The 14,871-nt window shown below is 61.6% G+C and overlaps 5 protein-coding genes across 7 annotated transcripts; 2 read left to right on the top strand and 3 right to left on the bottom strand.

Moving 5' to 3' along the window:
- The first annotated feature begins 146 nt into the window (after positions 1-146).
- On the top strand, positions 147-3,204 carry MTG1 (mitochondrial ribosome associated GTPase 1). 3 transcript variants are annotated; one of them, XM_074544519.1, is made up of 11 exons: positions 147-530; positions 611-677; positions 801-903; positions 985-1,065; positions 1,276-1,332; positions 1,859-1,949; positions 2,029-2,090; positions 2,232-2,328; positions 2,441-2,522; positions 2,651-2,763; positions 2,856-3,101. In XM_074544519.1, the coding sequence occupies exons 1-11, from the start codon at positions 416-418 to the stop codon at positions 2,951-2,953; spliced, it is 966 nt and encodes a 321-aa protein (XP_074400620.1). In that variant the 5' UTR covers positions 147-415; the 3' UTR covers positions 2,954-3,101. The 3 variants fall into 3 exon arrangements, with proteins under 3 accessions (XP_074400620.1, XP_074400622.1, XP_074400621.1); XM_074544521.1 differs by having other exon boundaries at positions 2,616-2,763; positions 2,856-2,993; XM_074544520.1 differs by lacking the exon at positions 2,651-2,763 and having other exon boundaries at positions 2,856-3,204.
- A 105-nt stretch (positions 3,205-3,309) lies between these two features.
- SPRN (shadow of prion protein) lies at positions 3,310-4,727 on the bottom strand. Its single transcript, XM_074544523.1, has 2 exons — positions 4,423-4,727; positions 3,310-4,014 (listed from the first exon to the last, which is right to left on the bottom strand). Exon 2 carries the CDS (start codon positions 4,005-4,007, stop codon positions 3,594-3,596), a length of 414 nt encoding a protein of 137 aa, XP_074400624.1. The 5' UTR covers positions 4,008-4,014; positions 4,423-4,727; the 3' UTR covers positions 3,310-3,593.
- Positions 4,728-4,769: 42 nt separating this feature from the next.
- Positions 4,770-7,042, top strand: ECHS1 (enoyl-CoA hydratase, short chain 1). Its single transcript, XM_074544511.1, has 8 exons — positions 4,770-4,929; positions 5,572-5,769; positions 5,841-5,968; positions 6,049-6,148; positions 6,229-6,333; positions 6,411-6,530; positions 6,617-6,684; positions 6,796-7,042. The coding sequence occupies exons 1-8, from the start codon at positions 4,812-4,814 to the stop codon at positions 6,859-6,861; spliced, it is 903 nt and encodes a 300-aa protein (XP_074400612.1). The 5' UTR covers positions 4,770-4,811; the 3' UTR covers positions 6,862-7,042.
- Positions 7,043-7,374: 332 nt separating this feature from the next.
- Positions 7,375-8,601, bottom strand: PRAP1 (proline rich acidic protein 1). Its single transcript, XM_074544516.1, has 4 exons — positions 8,509-8,601; positions 8,329-8,401; positions 8,169-8,227; positions 7,375-7,826 (listed from the first exon to the last, which is right to left on the bottom strand). Exons 2-4 carry the CDS (start codon positions 8,395-8,397, stop codon positions 7,493-7,495), a joined length of 462 nt encoding a protein of 153 aa, XP_074400617.1. The 5' UTR covers positions 8,398-8,401; positions 8,509-8,601; the 3' UTR covers positions 7,375-7,492.
- A 737-nt stretch (positions 8,602-9,338) lies between these two features.
- On the bottom strand, positions 9,339-14,868 carry ZNF511 (zinc finger protein 511). Its single transcript, XM_074544522.1, has 6 exons — positions 14,667-14,868; positions 14,484-14,557; positions 13,405-13,606; positions 13,183-13,307; positions 12,712-12,897; positions 9,339-10,988 (listed from the first exon to the last, which is right to left on the bottom strand). The coding sequence occupies exons 1-6, from the start codon at positions 14,856-14,858 to the stop codon at positions 10,919-10,921; spliced, it is 849 nt and encodes a 282-aa protein (XP_074400623.1). The 5' UTR covers positions 14,859-14,868; the 3' UTR covers positions 9,339-10,918.
- Positions 14,869-14,871: the final 3 nt, after the last annotated feature.

Genomic DNA, 14,871 nt, shown 5'->3' with positions numbered 1-14,871 from the left:
CTTCGCTCTCCTTTATTGAGAAACCTCCGCGCCGGCGGCTTCTTCCTCTCGGTGGCGGGGTGGTGCGGCGGGGCTGGCTCCGCGGGGCGCTGCCGGTTCAATACCAGTTGGTGCTGGAGATGGTGTAGCGGGGATCGTCTAGCGGGTCCTGCGTCGGGCCCGGCCGCGGGGGAGCCTCCGGGGCGGGTGGGCAAGGGGGCTGAGGCTCAGGCACGGCGGCACGGGGAGTGCCGGGGGGCGCTCCGGGGCCTGCAGGGGGTACGCTGTGCCCCCCGCGGGTCCCGGCACTCCCCGTGCCGCCGGGGGGCGCGGCCGGACTCCCCTGAGGCCCCGGTGGTGGCGGTCGCGGCGGCGGCTCCGCCATGGCTGTCACTGAGGCGGCTTCCGGTCGCGGCGGAAGTGACGCTCCGCAGCCATGCGGGTGTGGGCAGCGCTGCGGGCGGCGGGGACGGCGCCGGGAGCGTTCCGGGAGCGCTTCGAGTTCGGCGGCCGCGATGTGGCCTCGTGGTTTCCGCGGCACATGGCCAAAGGTGAGCGGCGGCAGCGCTGCGGGTCGGGCTCCTCGGCCTCCCCGCCGAGCGCTCACCCCGCGCTGTGCTGTGCGCTGCAGGCCTGCGGCAGATGCGTCTGGCGCTGCGCCGCGCCGACTGCCTGGTGGAGGTGCACGACGCTCGGATATCCTGCACAGCTGCCGGACAACCCTGCCCCCTGTCCCTCCAGACCACCCCTGTCCCTCTCCGCCTCCTCTCCTTCCCCCTCCCGCTACGCTCTTGTGGTCACTGTCCTTAGCGCCGGCACATTCCGCTGTCGGGCCGGAACCCCGCGCTGCAGGAGGCGCTGGGCATCCGCCCTCACGTCCTGGTGCTGAACAAGGTGGATCTGGCTGATCCCCGCCGGCAGCCGGTGAGCGCCGGGGCAGGGCAGGGCGGGTGACAGTGGCAGTGTCACAGGTGGGTGACAGCATTGCCTCCTCCCGTCCTGCAGGAGGTTCTGGAGCGGCTCAGGCAGCAGGGATGCTCGCACGTAGTGTTCACTGACTGCCAGCGGGATGTTAATGTTAAGAAGGTAATGGGGCAGCAGCCCAGCCCTGCTCCCTGGTGAGCTACCAGCCCACCAGGAGTGCCCTCGGTGCTCCAGCTGGCTGCTCGCTTTCCTCCTTCCCTTTCCTTGAGTCCTCTGCTCAGCCACCATTGTGCACATCCTGCTGGCACAGTGTCACCAAGCGAGTGGCTGCTGCCAGCCAGGGCACAGAGTGACAGCCCTGTCCCTCTGCAGGTTGTCCCCATGGTTGCCAGGCTGGTGGCCGATGGCCCACGCTACCACAGAGCCGAGGTGAGGCACATGCACAGGGGGCACAGAACATCCTGGGTTGAAAGGGACCCACAAAGACCATCCAGTCCAGCTCCTGGCCCCACACAGACACCCCAACAATCCCACCCTGGGCATCCCTGGAGCAGTGTCCAAGCTCTCCTGGAGCTCTGGCAGCCTCAGGGCCGTGGGAGCCTGGGCAGTGCCCAGCACCCTCTAGAGGAAGAACCTTGCCCTGATCTCCAGCCTGGCACAGCTCCAGCCATTCCCTGGTACTGTCCCTGTCCCAGAGAGCAGAGATGGGAGCTGCAGCCTTTGGTGAGGTCTGACCTCAGTGTGCTCTGCTCCTTTGGACACTCCCTGACAGCTTTACATCTCTTTTATATTGTGGTGCCCCCAAGGCAGGAGGTGAGGCTGCCCCCAGTGCAGAGCAGAGGGAGGGTCACCCCCTCTCCAGTGCCTGGCAGGGCAAACCCTGGGATATTTCCCTGCTGCTGCAGGGGGTGGTTGGTGACCAGCTGCTCCTTGCCCGTGTCTCCCTGGCCTGCAGAGCTCCGAGCACAACATCCTGGTGATCGGCGTGCCCAACGTGGGCAAGTCCTCGCTCATCAACTCCCTGCGGAGGCTGCACCTCAAGAAGGGTATTCCTGCACGGTCCCAGGGCTCGGGGGGCAGCTGGGCACTGTGCCACCGTGTCCCTGACTGTGTCTGTGCCCCCAGGCAAAGCCACTGCGGTGGGGGGAGAGCCAGGGATCACCAAGGCAGTGCTGTCCAGGATCCAGGTACCGTCCCTGCATGCAGGAAAGCTCCAGGCTCACTGAGGGGTTGCTCAAGTCCCCTTTGCAGCAAGAGCTTAACTCAGGCTCAGTGCCTCGCTCGTTAGCCCTTTGGTGCTAACTAGCAGCCCTGCCTGCCCGTGCCAGGTGTGTGAGAAGCCCCTGATGTACCTGGTGGACACCCCCGGCGTGCTGCCCCCCCGGCTGGGGGATGTGGAGACAGGCATGAAGCTGGCACTGTGTGGTGAGGCTGGGGTCACACTGCTGCTCACACCCCCTGTGTGTGAGGGCTGGAAGGAGGGCTGGCCAGGGCTAGACAGGGCTGAGGGAAGCTGGGGCTCGACCCTCTTTTCCAGGAGCCATCCTTGACCACCTGGTGGGGGAGGACATCATGGCCGACTACCTGCTGTACACCCTGAACAAGCAGCAGCAGTTCAGGTGAGCCAGCAGGGAAGGGTGCCAAGAGGGTCATGGAGATGGTCATGGAGATGCCATGGGTGATGGAGATGGTCATGGAGATGCCCTGCCCAGGGAGTTTTGGGGGTGTGAGCCATGTCCTCTGGCAGGTACGTGCAGCACTACGGGCTGGCCCAGCCCTGCGACCACATCGAGCCCCTGCTCAAGCACGTGGCCCTCAGCCAGGGCCGCACACAGAAGGTGAAGGTGCTCACAGGCACAGGTGGGTGATCCAGAGTGCAGGGCTGGGAGTTTTGGGGATTCCAGGGCAGCGCCAGGCTGCACTGACACGCCTGTATCTGCTCCCACCTCCAGGGAATGTCAACATGATGATGCTCAACTACGCAGCTGCTGCCTACGAGTTCCTGCGGGACTTCCGAGCAGGACGCCTGGGCAGGGTGACACTGGACTGAGACCCATCATGGACAGGCACTGCCGGCAGCCGTGGGGACTGGGGACACCCTGGTGCGCCTTGGAGCTGGGGACACCTCAGCAGGGAGCCATGGGGTGTGACTGAGGCGGCTCTGCCAGGGCTGTCCCCGGTTTTGGGCAAGAGGCCGCAGGGACAGGATGCCCTGTGGTGTCGCTGTTGTGGTGCTCCCATGGAGAGCCTGGGGCACGGCTGGTGCCTCCGGCTGGCACCGGGGAGCTGCTTCCTCTCTGAGTTTGGCTTGCTTTGGAGCCTCCATCCCGAAATAAAGCCTGTGTGGGCAGGGGCCGAGCTCTGGCCATCCCAGGGTCCCGCCCCTTTACCCGCATCCAGCCACACTTGCTTTCGCCCAATTTTATTGCCGCCTCCTCGGCCTCCGGACACGGCGAGGCCACGGACAGGGGCGCGGTGCGGAGGGGTGCCCGAGCCGGCGGGGTTTGGCTCGGTGTGCAGGGGTGGTGATCGTGGAGAGTCTTCCGCGGGGGTCCTGCCCCGCCGGCGATGGGTGGCCGTATCCCCGGGAGCCGCTGCTCGCCCGGGGCGTGGGGCTCAGCCCCGTGGGGGGCGGCCGGTCCTCTCGGAGTCGTGGGTGCACCGGGCACAGTCAAGTCCCCCGAAATCCATCAGCGGCGGAGGAGGGCGGCCAGCGGGCAGAGCCAGGGCAGCGCCTGGCTCGGCGGGCTCCCGGCGGCCGGCGCGGCGGAGGTCCAGGCGCTGGCGGCCGCCGTCCAGTTGCCGTCGCGGTACTCGACGCCGTCACCCGCCTGCAGCTCTCCGGACAGCCGGGCCCGGCGCAGGGCCGCCCCCGCCGCCACGCCGGCCGCCGCTCCCGCCGCCGCCGCCCCCGCCACGCGCAGGGCCGCCCCGGCCGAACCGTACCGGGGCACGGCCGCCCTCGGCCGGCTGCGGGCCGCCCCCCGCGCCGCGCCGCGGGCCGCCCCACGGGCACCGCCGCGCCCACCCTTGCCGGCCACCGTGTCGCAGAAGGTGGCGGCCAGCAGCACCAGCGCCCAGCACGCCGCCGCGCTCCGCCGCATCCCGCACCTGCCGCAGGGAGGGAGGGAGGGAGAGCCCCGCCGCTCAGCCGCGCCCGGCCGGGGCCGGGGACCGCGCACCGCCGCGTCCCGCTGCGCGTGTGGCGTGTGCCGCGGCCGCGCACGCGTGTGTCACGGCACACGCACCACCCCGCGTTGCATAAACGCGCTCCCCCCACCCCTGCGGATGATGCTCCTGCACACGCTCGCTCCCGCACGCCCTGGGGATGATGCTCCCGCACACACTCGCACACGCTCTGCGCTCCGCAGAACCCTGCGGGTGACGCTCCGCACAGCCGTGGGGATGGCGCTCCCGCACACGCTCGCGCCCACGCGTTTCCCCGGCTTCGCACACACCCCGCCTCAGGGCACACTCACACGCCCTCCCCTCCCTCCCCAGCCGCGGGGCTCACCGGACCCGGGGATGCCGCCGGCTCGTTCCGCTCCTCTCCGCTCCTCCCTGGCCGCGCTCCCGCCGCCGCGCTCCCGCCGCGCCCCCCGCACTCCTCCCCACTCCCCGCGCGGGGTGCGGCGGGGGAATCCCCGCTCCTCACCCTTTCCCCTTCCCTCCCCGTTCCCCGCGGCGCCTCTAAACCCCCCGCACGCCGCCGCCTCGGCCCGCCGAGCCCCGCGGGCAGCACGGCGGGACCCCCTCCCGGGGCGGCCCCAGCGCCCCCTCACACGGCCCGGGGGGCTCGGCCCCGCCCCTCGCCCCGCCTCGGCCAATGGAAACGGCGCCTGGCGGGGAGTGGCCGGCTGCACCAATGGGCGGCGGCGGGAGGGGCGGGGCTCGCTCCGCGCTCCGCCATGGCCGCCGCGCTGCGAGCGCTCCTGCGGCCCGCTGCTGCCGCCGCCACTGCGCTGCCCCGAGCGCGCCTTCCGCCGCCGCTCCGCGCCCCCTGCGGCGCTCGGGGCTGCAGCGACGGTGAGCACCGGGACATCGGGGGGGCACCGCGGGGGGGTGGGCTTGGCCCAGCCCTGTGCTCAGCGCAGGGCATCGGGTCCCTGCAGCGGGCACGGTCGTAGCCCCGGGCAGTGCCCATCGACCTGCTCGTGGTCCCTGGGCTGTGCACTAGGCCACGGCAGCGGACACCGCGTCCCTACTCCGTGTGCGGTCCCAGCGCCGGGCACCGAGTCTCTGGGCTGTGCACCGGGGCCACAGCACCGGGCACCGAGACCCAGCACAAGGTAGGGTCCCGGCACCGAGCCTGTGCCCAGCGAGTTGCACGTGGTTCCGCAGCTGCGCTCCAGAGCCCATCACCGGGCACCGGGGCCCTGCGCCATGTATGGGCAGCGGTGCTGCATACCAGGGCACCGGCACTGCGGCCCGGCACCAGGGCCGCTGGACTGTGCACCCCGTCCCAGCACAGGGTGGTCACGGGGTTTCATCTTCACGGGTTAGGGTGGCACTGGGAGCTCCTCCGAGCCCGTCCCGTCTGCTGCCGGTGACCGCCGCCACCAAGGTCGCCTTTAAATAGCCTGGAGTGACGGTTGGCGGGGTGCGGCCGGGGCCCGCCCGGTGCCCGGCTGCTGGTGGCTAACGGGGCAGTGCTGCTGTGGCGGGCAGGGGCTCCATTCCGGTACCTGCTGGTGCAGAAGACGGGGGCAATGAAGAACGTGGGGCTGATCCAGCTGAACCGGCCGCAGGCGCTCAATGCGCTCTGCGAGGGACTGATGGCGGAGCTGGGGCGGGCCCTGGAGGCCATGGAGTGCGACCCGAACGTGGGAGCCATCATCCTCACCGGCAGCCAGAAAGCCTTCGCAGGTAGGACCGTGGCCTCTGCTCACCCCAGAGTTTTGGAGGGGATTGGAGTCCCACTGCACTTCCCTTTGCAGCTGGCGCAGACATCAAGGAGATGCAGAAAAAAACCTTCCAGCAGTGCTACCGCGGTGGCTTCCTGGCCGGCTGGGACAAGGTCGCCACGGTCCGCAAACCCATCATTGCTGCCGTCAATGGCTACGCCGTGAGTGCCCCACACACACCTCCCTGCACCCCCTGTCCCCACCCTGGCACCCCTGACCCATCTGTGCCTCCCCATGCCAGCTGGGAGGCGGCTGTGAGCTGGCCATGATGTGTGACATCATCTACGCCGGGGAGAAGGCGCAGTTTGGGCAACCCGAAATCCTGCTGGGAACCATCCCAGGTGAGCAGCAGCACCTGCCAGGGGCCTCCATCCCAGCTGGGGTGGGAGCCCTCTCTGAACCTCTCCCCTCGATGCCCCAGGTGCTGGCGGCACGCAGAGGCTGACCAGGGCAGTGGGGAAGTCACTGGCAATGGAGATGGTGCTCACCGGGGACCAGATTTCAGCACAGGAGGCCAAGGAGGCAGGTAGGGCTGTGTGACAGTCCTGGCACTGCAGGGGTCTGGCAGAGAGCCATCCCCCCACGTCCCACTGCCCGTCCTAGGTCTGGTCAGCAAGGTCTACCCTGTGGACAAGCTGCTGGACGCAGCCATTGCCTGCGCTGAGAAGATCGCCAGGAACTCCAAGCTGGTGGCTGCCATGGCAAAGGAGTCAGTCAATGCTGGTAGGGGCTGGGGGCTGACTGGGAACCCCCTGGGGGGGCTGCAGCGCCAGGCAGAGGGGTCTCCCCAACTTCTCCCTTACTTTCAGCCTTCGAAACAACGCTGACAGAGGGGAACAGGACAGAGAAGCGCCTCTTCTACGCCACCTTTGCCACCGTGAGTAGGGGGATGAGGGATAACAGGCATCCCTCGTGGCATGAGGGACAGCAGGGTCACTGCAGCCCCCCCCCGAGGCTCACTGTCACCTTCCCTCTCTGCTTGTCCCAGAATGACCGCGAGGAGGGGATGACGGCATTCGTGGAGAAGCGCAAGGCCAAGTTCACCGACAGCTGAGCCGGGCAGCTGCAGGTCCCTGGGGTGGTGCAGGTCCCCACGGCCTCCTGCAGCCCGCCCACCCCCGCCTTACCCCGCACAGGGGACCGGGACCCGTCGGCGAGCCATGCTCGGGGTGACAGCCAGCAGTGGGGACCGCCTCGGCCTTCGCTATTAAAGGGTTTTCTAGGTGCTGCTGGGACATGGGGCATCCTTGCTGCGAGGTCCTGCCTTGGCTGGGAAATGTTGGGGTTCACTGAACCCCCCATGCTCCCTCACTGCTCTCCATGATGGGCTGGGCATGAGCAGCCTTGTGGAGCATAGGGCTGGGTGTTCCCCAGCCTGTGGCACCTTCTGGGGCACAACCAATGTGCTGAGTTTGCCTCAGCCTCACCTGAATTGGGATGATGGGCTGAGTCTTCTGTCCTAGGGCATCATCCTCACCCTGCCTGGCGCCTTGGGGTAACCCTGAGGGAGTTCCTGCAGGTTTGGAGGCCCCAGCAGGTTTCTGGCAGTAATGAGGAGCCCACCAGGTTGTGGAGAAGGGATGGGTTTATTGGTGGGGCTCAAGGCTTGGTAGAGAGACAGATTTCCCCAGGAAACCCCAGGGGCAGCTCCCACCCCTCATCTCACAGCCCAGGCACACCTCCACTCAGCCATGGTGGATGTAGTCAAGATCCTCCTCCGGGCCATTCTGCACCTTTGGGGCGATCATCCGGAATGGCACACGGGCATTGACCTCCCTGGCATTGTCCTGGGGGTGGTACAGGTGGTCACGATCCTCCTCTGGGCCATTCTGCACCTCTGGAACCGGCATCCAGAATGGCACACGGGTCTCCCTGGCATCGTCCTGGGGCTGGTACTGATGGTCACCATCCTCTTCTGGCCTTGCCTGGCCTTGGGGTGGGCCCCTCTGAGCCCAAGCACTGCTGGAGAAGACCTTTATACCTGGTTCACCCTCCTCTGGTGTTCCCACACCCAGGATGCTGGAAGAGAGAACAAAATCAAGGAGAGGTTGCCAAATACCTCCCTGTGCCAGGAGAATCCCACCACAGTGGAGTGCAGGGACTCTGCTGAGGTTGCCTACAGCCCAGGAAGCACCAGTTAGGATCTCAGGGTGCAAACTTAAATATTTGTTTCACAAAAGGAATAGAGAAACCAGCAGGATGGTCAGAGAGTTTGCATAACCTGGGGAGGGAGATGGAGCTGGGATTCCCTTCATTTTGGGGGGCACAAAGCAACAAGGGGGGCACAGAGTAACAATTGATTCCCTCCTGAAACACTTTCCCATTATTTGTTTTGGCAAGCCAGGTGTGAGCACCCCTTACCTTTCCTCAGCCAGATCCTGCACTGTGGCCAGGTCCTTCCACCAGGAGCTGCTCAGAGCCTGTGGGGAGAAAGACAAGGGGATCCCGAGGGGTGGCACGGGTCACACGTGGGTGCCCTCAGCAGAGGGGACAGTGGGAGAGCAGGGGAGGCAGGGCTCACCTGGGTGCTGCCGGGTGCCAGCAGGAGCAGGGCCGTGCCCAGCAGGATGGTCACACTGCGGAGCCCCATGGTCCTCGGGTGGAGAAGAGAGGGATGGCAGAGAGTGGTGGCACAAGCCGTGACACACCTTGTTCCCCGACTCCAGCACCCCCCGTGCCCACCAGGTTGGCACAGACCTACCTGTCCGTGGCTGCCTTTTGTCGCACCTGCCTCGCACTTTGGCCGCCCCGTGGCAGCCTGCTGGCACTGGGTGGATCCAGGTCCGCTCCCGCCCATCCCGTGTCCCTCTTGTCCCCGGCTGGCTTCAGGTGCTGCTTCCGCCCATCCCGTGTCCCTCCTGTCCCCTGGGTGGCTCCAGGTGCTGTTCCCGCCCATCCCGTGTCCCTCTTGTCCCCTGGGTGGCTCCAGGTCCCGCCCATCCCGTGTCCCTCCTGTCCCTGGTGGATCCAGGTCCCGCTCCCGCCCATCCCGTGTCCCTCCTGCCCCTGAATGGATCCAGGTCCCGCTGCTGCCCATCCCGTGTCCCTCCTGTCCCTCCCCGGGTGGATCCAGGTCCCTCTGCTGCCCATCCCGTGTCCCTCCTGTCCCTGAATGGATCCAGGTCCCTCTGCCGTCCATCCCGTGTCCCTCCTGTCCCTGGTGGATCCAGGTCCCTCTGCCGCCCATCCCGTGTCCCTCCTGTCCCTGGTGGATCCAGGTCCCGCTCCCGCCCATCCCGTGTCCCTCCTGTCCCTGGTGGATCCAGGTCCCACTCCCGCCCATCCCGTGTCCCTCCTGTCCTTGGTGGCTCCAGGTCCTGCCCATCCCGTGTCCCTCCTGTCCCTGGTGGATCCAGGTCCCTCTGCCGCCCATCCCGTGTCCCTCCTGTCCCTGAATGGATCCAGGTCCCGCTCCCGCCCATCCCGTGTCCCTCCTGTCCTCGGCAGGATCCAGGTCCCGCTCCCGCCCATCCCGTGTCCCTCCTGTCCTTGGTGGATCCAGGTCCCGCTGCCGCCCATCCCGTGTCCCTCAATGGATCCAGGTCCCGCTGCCGCCCATCCCGTGTCCCTCCTGTCCCTCAATGGATCCAGGTCCCACTCCCGCCCATCCCGTGTCCCTCCTGTCCCTGGTGGCTCCCAATCCGGCTGCTCATGGACACGGCACCCCGTGCACCCCTGGGCTCTCCAGGCAGCTCCGTGTCCTCCTGCCGCCAGTGCACGATCTCTGGAGAGATGGGAAATTCAAGTTTTGGCATGAAATAAGGATTTTTGACAGCCGCTGGCCAGCTGGGAAATAATTTGTTGGACTCTGGGAAAAGCTGGTGGGCTAGAAGAGACAATCAGAAACTTCAATTTGTTTCCCAGCAGCAAGGACAGGCTCTCAGGGAGCCTGGGGAAAGGGAATTCCAAGGTCAGAACTCCTGAACACAGTGAGGAAGAGGAGGCTGGGCAGCTGCCTGACCTTTGCACCATCACATGCCAAGGCCTGCTTCCCCTTCCCAGCTATCCCAGTGTGGGGAAAGAGCCTCCTTCAGGGCTTTAGTGTTGGAAGTGATCTTTGGTCCCTGCTGAGAGATGTCCCTGGGCAGTTCTGTGGCTGCAGGCTTTGCCTGCTGGAGACAGCCCTCTGCAGAGCCCACGGAGCAGGGATTAGGGCTGGATGAGTTCTAAACAGAGCAAAGCTTTTTAAAACTCACTGCGAAATCTCCTACATCTCTGTAAACATCATTCCCTGCTCCCATTTGCAAGGATTTTTCAAAGCCCCTTTGATCTTCTATTCCTCACAGAGGGGGGGAAGGGAAAAAAATTGCAATTATAGATCCTAAGCTTCTTGGATAAACATTGTTCCAGAAAGTTGTTCTAGAAACCTCTTTTTTTTTTTTTTTTTTCCCTTATGCACAATTTTTGATTGTCAGGATTCACCAGTGAGTTTCCAGTTTTTTTCCAGGGGGATGAGATTACAAAGGGAAAGGTGAGAGGGAAAACAACCTCCATCCCAACCTGACTTTGGCAGCATTTGAGCAAAGGGAGGGAGGTTCATTCCACCAGTCTGACTCTGCCTGGGCTTCAAAACAGCATTTAAATTCACTATGAAGCAATTTTGTAAAAATTCCTTTTATTTATTCACCTGCTTGGAAGTCCCTTTATTTCAACTCCCTGTGAAAATGCTTCTCCTGGCCCAGACAGACCTTTCAGAGCAGGAGCTGGGGTGCAGAGGAGACTTCAGCGAGGTGGAGGAAGTCAGAACTGAGGACCAATGGGGTTTTTTTCCCCCATTTTCTCTTCTCAGTTATTCCAGCTTCCATACAGTCACACTGTCATCTTGTAACTTCTTGATTCCATTTTTTTTCCCCCAAGAGGGAAAAAATAAAACACCCAATCCTGTGCAGCCTCAGCTGCAGGACAGTTTCCTTAACACCTCACCACACATTCTGGGTTCTTCTTCTTCAAATCTTGAGGATTCTTAACTTAGTTGGGTGATGTCTGACATCAGGAACATGTGCCCAAATGCTGGCAGAGCTTTACTGGTTTGGCTGGTTTATTCCAGAGTGGGAACTGGAAATATCCCTGGTGGCACTGGCTCATCTTGCACAAAGCTGCTGCACTGACCTTCAGACTTTTTTCCGTGGTCCTTTAAATCCTCGGGTGGCACCTTGTCCAAAGCAAATTGTGGAAGGGATCCTGGAAAGGGAGACAGCCTTTAATCCACGTGAGGATCTAGCCCTCCCAGGCTCACTGGGATGCTGAATGATCTGTGGGGCATTTTAAGCTCCCAGAGTGGAAAGAGCAAGGTATGGGAGGAGCAGGACATGTAAATCACCACATGATTTAAAGAATTAGTGAAATACTGGTTGGATTTCCTGTGTACTCTGCACATTCCTTTCTGGAGGCCTGTTTACAACAAGGTGTGTTACCAAATGTAACACCTGGGCAGCTGCAGTGGTTGACAATGAGGAGCAGGAGAGCAGAAGGAGCATCCTGCAATACTTTGGGAAGAGATCAGCTGGGCAGATAAACACAGCCTTCTCTTCCTTACACCTCCTTCTTTTAAAAATGGCTTTGGAAGCACTTTTGGGACTCCTGCAGTGGTTGAGAATGAGAAGCAGGAGAGCAGAGGCAGCAACCTGCAATACCTTGGGAAGAGAGGGTAGATAGAGCTCCCACAGCATACCCATGCCCCACTCTTCCTTCCTTCTTTCAAAAATGGCTTTGGAAGCACTTTTGGGATTCCTGCAGTGGTTGAGAATGAGGAGCAGGAGGGCAGAAGCAGCATCCTGCAATACCTTGGGAAGAGATCAGCTGGGCAGACAAACACAGCCTGTTCTTCCTTACACCTCCTTCTTTCAAAAATGCCCTTGGAAGCACTTTTGGGATTCCTGCAGTGGTTGAGAATGAGAAGCAGGAGGGCAGAAGCAGCAACCTGCAATATCTTGGGAAGAGATCAGCTGGGCAGATAAACACAGCTCCCACAGCATACCCATGCCCTGCTCTTCCTTATGCCTCCTTCTTTCAAAGATGGCTTTGGAAGCACTTTTGGGATTCCTTCAGTGGTTGAGAATGAGAAGCAGGAGGGCAGAAGCAGCATCCTGCAATAGCTTGGGAAGAGATCAGCTGGGCAGACAAACACAGCTCCCACAGCCTGCTCTTCCTTACACCTCCTTCTTTCAAAAATGGCTTTGGAAGCACTTTTGGGATTCCTGCAGTGGTTGAGAATGAGGAGCAGGAGGGCAGAGGCAGCAATCTGCAATACCTTGGGAAGAGATCAGCTGGGCAGACAAACACAGCCTTCTCTTCCTTACACCTCCTTCTTTCAAAAATGGCTTTGGAAGCACTTTTGGGATTCCTGCAGTGGTTGAGAATGAGGAGCAGGAGAGCAGAAAGAGCATCCTGCAATATCTTGGGAAGAGATCAGCTGGGCAGACAAACACAGCTCCCACAGCCTGCTCTTCCTTACACCTCGTTTCAAAAATGGCTTTGGAAGCACTTTTGGGATTCCTGCAGTGGTTAAGAATGAGGAGCAGGAGAGCAGAAGCAGCAATCTGTAATACCTTGGGAAGAGAGGGCAGATAGAGCTCCCACAGCATACCCATGCCCCACTCTTCCTTCCTTCTTTCAAAAATGGCTTTGGAAGCACACCTGGAATTCCTGCAGTGGTTGAGAATGAGAAGCGGGAGGGCAGAAGCAGCAACCTGCAATACCTTGGGAAGAGATCAGCTGGGCAGACAAACACAGCTCCCACAGCCTGCTCTTCCTTACAACCTCCTTCTTTCAAAACTGCCCTTGGGAGCACACCTGGAATTCCTGCCTGGTTTATCCTCAGCACAGAGCAGCCCAAGCCATGCTGCAGAGGGCTGAGAAGCTGGAGTGCTCCCAGCCCCTCTTGCCCTGAGGCCAGAGCACTGACCTGGATTTGTAGAGCCGTTTCTCTGGCAGTGAGGGGCCGGGGCTGGCTGCAGGCTGGGAGATCTCCATGCTCTCCTCAGGCCCTGTTTCCATGGCATTCCCTTGGGATTGCTCTGCCATCTCCACGCTCACATCCATGGGCACGCTGCTGCCCTGCTCCACAGGAGAGTTTGTGTGCTTGGAGCCACTGCAGAGATAAAATTTTACATCCTGGCTCAGGAGCTGCCATGTGAGCCCAGAGGCAAGGAAATCAAAGGTAGTTCATGAGGAAACAAGTCCATCTGGGAGGGATTCCTTCCCAATATCCCATCTCTCCCTGCCCTCTGGGAATGGGAAGCTATTCCCCCTTTTCCTGGCACCCCATCCCTTGTAAAGAGTCTTTCCATGTTTCCTGTAGCTCCCTCAGGCCACAGTGAGGTCACCTCAGAGCTGGACAACTCCAATTCCCTCAAGAGGAAAGTTCTGCAGTTACCTTTTCACCTTCTTGGGCCTGTCAAACCGAAAGTCAGCAGGATACAGGTGCACAGTCACCAAGTGATCCTTCCTGTCCTTGCTGCTCCTGAACTTCTCTGTGCAGCCTTCCACCAGACACTGGTACTGCAAGGCAGGGAGGAGAAAGGAAAAAAAAACCACATAACTGGGAAAAAACAAGCACAAACCAACCACCAGGCAAGGGCTGGGCATGGCAGCTCACCATATTTTGCTTCTCAGCCATGATCTGGAAGAGGGAGTCGTGCCACTCCAAGATGTGGATGTCCAGGAGGTTCCCAGAGGGAAAGGAGCGCTTGCAGAAGGAGCAGACATTCCTGTGCAGGGTGTTGTAGTGGTGCTCATAGCCCTCCAGTGTGTCAAACACCTGGCTGCAGCCAGAGATGTGGCAGCTGAACTCGGACACCCTGCAGGGAAATCAGGGCTTTAAGTTAAATCAGAGCCTTGCAGGGAAATCAGGGCTTTAAGTTAAATCAGAGCCCTGCAGAGAAATCAGGGCTTTAAGCTAAATTAGAGCCCTGCAGGAAAATCAGGGCTTTAAGTTAAATCAGAGCCCTGCAGGGAAATAATGACTTTAAGCTAAATTAGAGCCTTATTTTCAGCTGCAAACGTCCCCTCTAGATGACTTTATCTTGGATTGGACACAAAGCTCATCTGACTCCAGCCCCTTGCCATGGGCAGGGACACTTGCCACCAGGCCCACACCTGCAGCCACAACATTTGTGGCTTTTTATATGACTAATATGACTAATATTTAATATTAAATGCCAGGTGCAATGAACAAAGATCATGATGGCGCCGGCAGATGGAAACTTATTTGCCATTGGAAACTTATTAACCATTATGGCTCCACGATCATCTAGATCGTGCTCCTGTTGAAGGACAAACAAGCCATTAATTAATAAATTAGCTGTCTGGGCTAAAAGTTGCAGTTGTGGATGACAGCTCAGTCATCCAACACAGTCCTGCTAGGCCAGTGCTTTTTTAAGAGCCATCCAAAGGTGAACATCACAGAAGACTCAAAGTACTTCCTGGCTTTTAAACACGAGAGCAAGACCAAGATTCTCCTCCAGGCTTGGCCTTCCCGCTGGGACCAGCTGCAGGAGCCCAGAGAAGCTGTGGGGATCCCTGGAGTGCCCAAGGCCGGGCTGGACAGGGCTCGGAGCAGCCCGGGGTAGATGAAGATGTCCGTGCCCATGGCAGGGAGGGAGGAATGAGATGATTTTCCAACCCAAACCATTCCTTGATGCCATGACAGACGGATTCAGAGCCCACCTCACTTACTTGGGCCTCTCGGCCACCTCCTCGAGGCTGGTGAGGACGCCCTGCAGGTAGAGGTGCCTGTGCACGTCCCCATCCTAGAGAGGAGCAGAGAGTGGCGCTGTCTGTGGGGCGGGCAGGGCTCGGGGCACAGCGCGAACCCTTCAGCCCCGCAATAACAGCGGCCCCCTCACGGCCCCGCCTCACCTCCAGCAGCGGGTGCTGCGGGCCGAGCTGGAGGCGCCGGGGGGTGAAGGTGAAGGGCGGTGTGGGCAGAGAGGCAGGCGGGGATGGGGGAGCCTGAGGGAGCGGCGGGAGCCCCTCACGGAGGAGCAGGCGGAGGTGCGGCGGCAGCGGCAGCATGGCGGGAAGGGCGAGGCGCGCAGGGCGCATGCGCATGGGTGCGCTGCCA

Source organism: Zonotrichia albicollis, chromosome 7 (genome assembly GCF_047830755.1).
Source record: "Zonotrichia albicollis isolate bZonAlb1 chromosome 7, bZonAlb1.hap1, whole genome shotgun sequence".
NCBI lineage: Eukaryota > Metazoa > Chordata > Aves > Passeriformes > Passerellidae > Zonotrichia > Zonotrichia albicollis.
Note: the sequence above shows the minus strand (reverse complement) of the source record. Positions and strands in the feature narration are given on the sequence as shown.

Bases quoted from the DNA above. Each gene is read 5' to 3' on its own strand.
- SPRN (XM_074544523.1), bottom strand. From the start codon at position 4,007: ATGCGGCGGAGCGCGGCGGCGTGCTGGGCGCTGGTGCTGCTGGCCGCC.
- MTG1 (XM_074544519.1), top strand. From the start codon at position 416: ATGCGGGTGTGGGCAGCGCTGCGGGCGGCGGGGACGGCGCCGGGAGCG. The intron at 1,333-1,858 runs GTGAGGCACATG...CCTGGCCTGCAG, and splicing joins CACGCTACCACAGAGCCGAG to AGCTCCGAGCACAACATCCT. The intron at 2,329-2,440 runs GTGAGGCTGGGG...CCTCTTTTCCAG, and splicing joins CATGAAGCTGGCACTGTGTG to GAGCCATCCTTGACCACCTG.
- ECHS1 (XM_074544511.1), top strand. From the start codon at position 4,812: ATGGCCGCCGCGCTGCGAGCGCTCCTGCGGCCCGCTGCTGCCGCCGCC. The intron at 5,770-5,840 runs GTAGGACCGTGG...TTCCCTTTGCAG, and splicing joins CAGCCAGAAAGCCTTCGCAG to CTGGCGCAGACATCAAGGAG. The intron at 5,969-6,048 runs GTGAGTGCCCCA...TCCCCATGCCAG, and splicing joins CTGCCGTCAATGGCTACGCC to CTGGGAGGCGGCTGTGAGCT.
- PRAP1 (XM_074544516.1), bottom strand. From the start codon at position 8,397: ATGGGGCTCCGCAGTGTGACCATCCTGCTGGGCACGGCCCTGCTCCTG. The intron at 8,228-8,328 runs GTGAGCCCTGCC...TTCTCCCCACAG, and splicing joins TGGCACCCGGCAGCACCCAG to GCTCTGAGCAGCTCCTGGTG. The intron at 7,827-8,168 runs GTAAGGGGTGCT...TCTCTCTTCCAG, and splicing joins CAGGATCTGGCTGAGGAAAG to CATCCTGGGTGTGGGAACAC.
- ZNF511 (XM_074544522.1), bottom strand. From the start codon at position 14,858: ATGCGCATGCGCCCTGCGCGCCTCGCCCTTCCCGCCATGCTGCCGCTG. The intron at 14,558-14,666 runs GTGAGGCGGGGC...GCTCCTCTCTAG, and splicing joins CGCAGCACCCGCTGCTGGAG to GATGGGGACGTGCACAGGCA. The intron at 13,308-13,404 runs GTGAGCTGCCAT...CCTGCCTTGCAG, and splicing joins TGGCTGAGAAGCAAAATATG to TACCAGTGTCTGGTGGAAGG.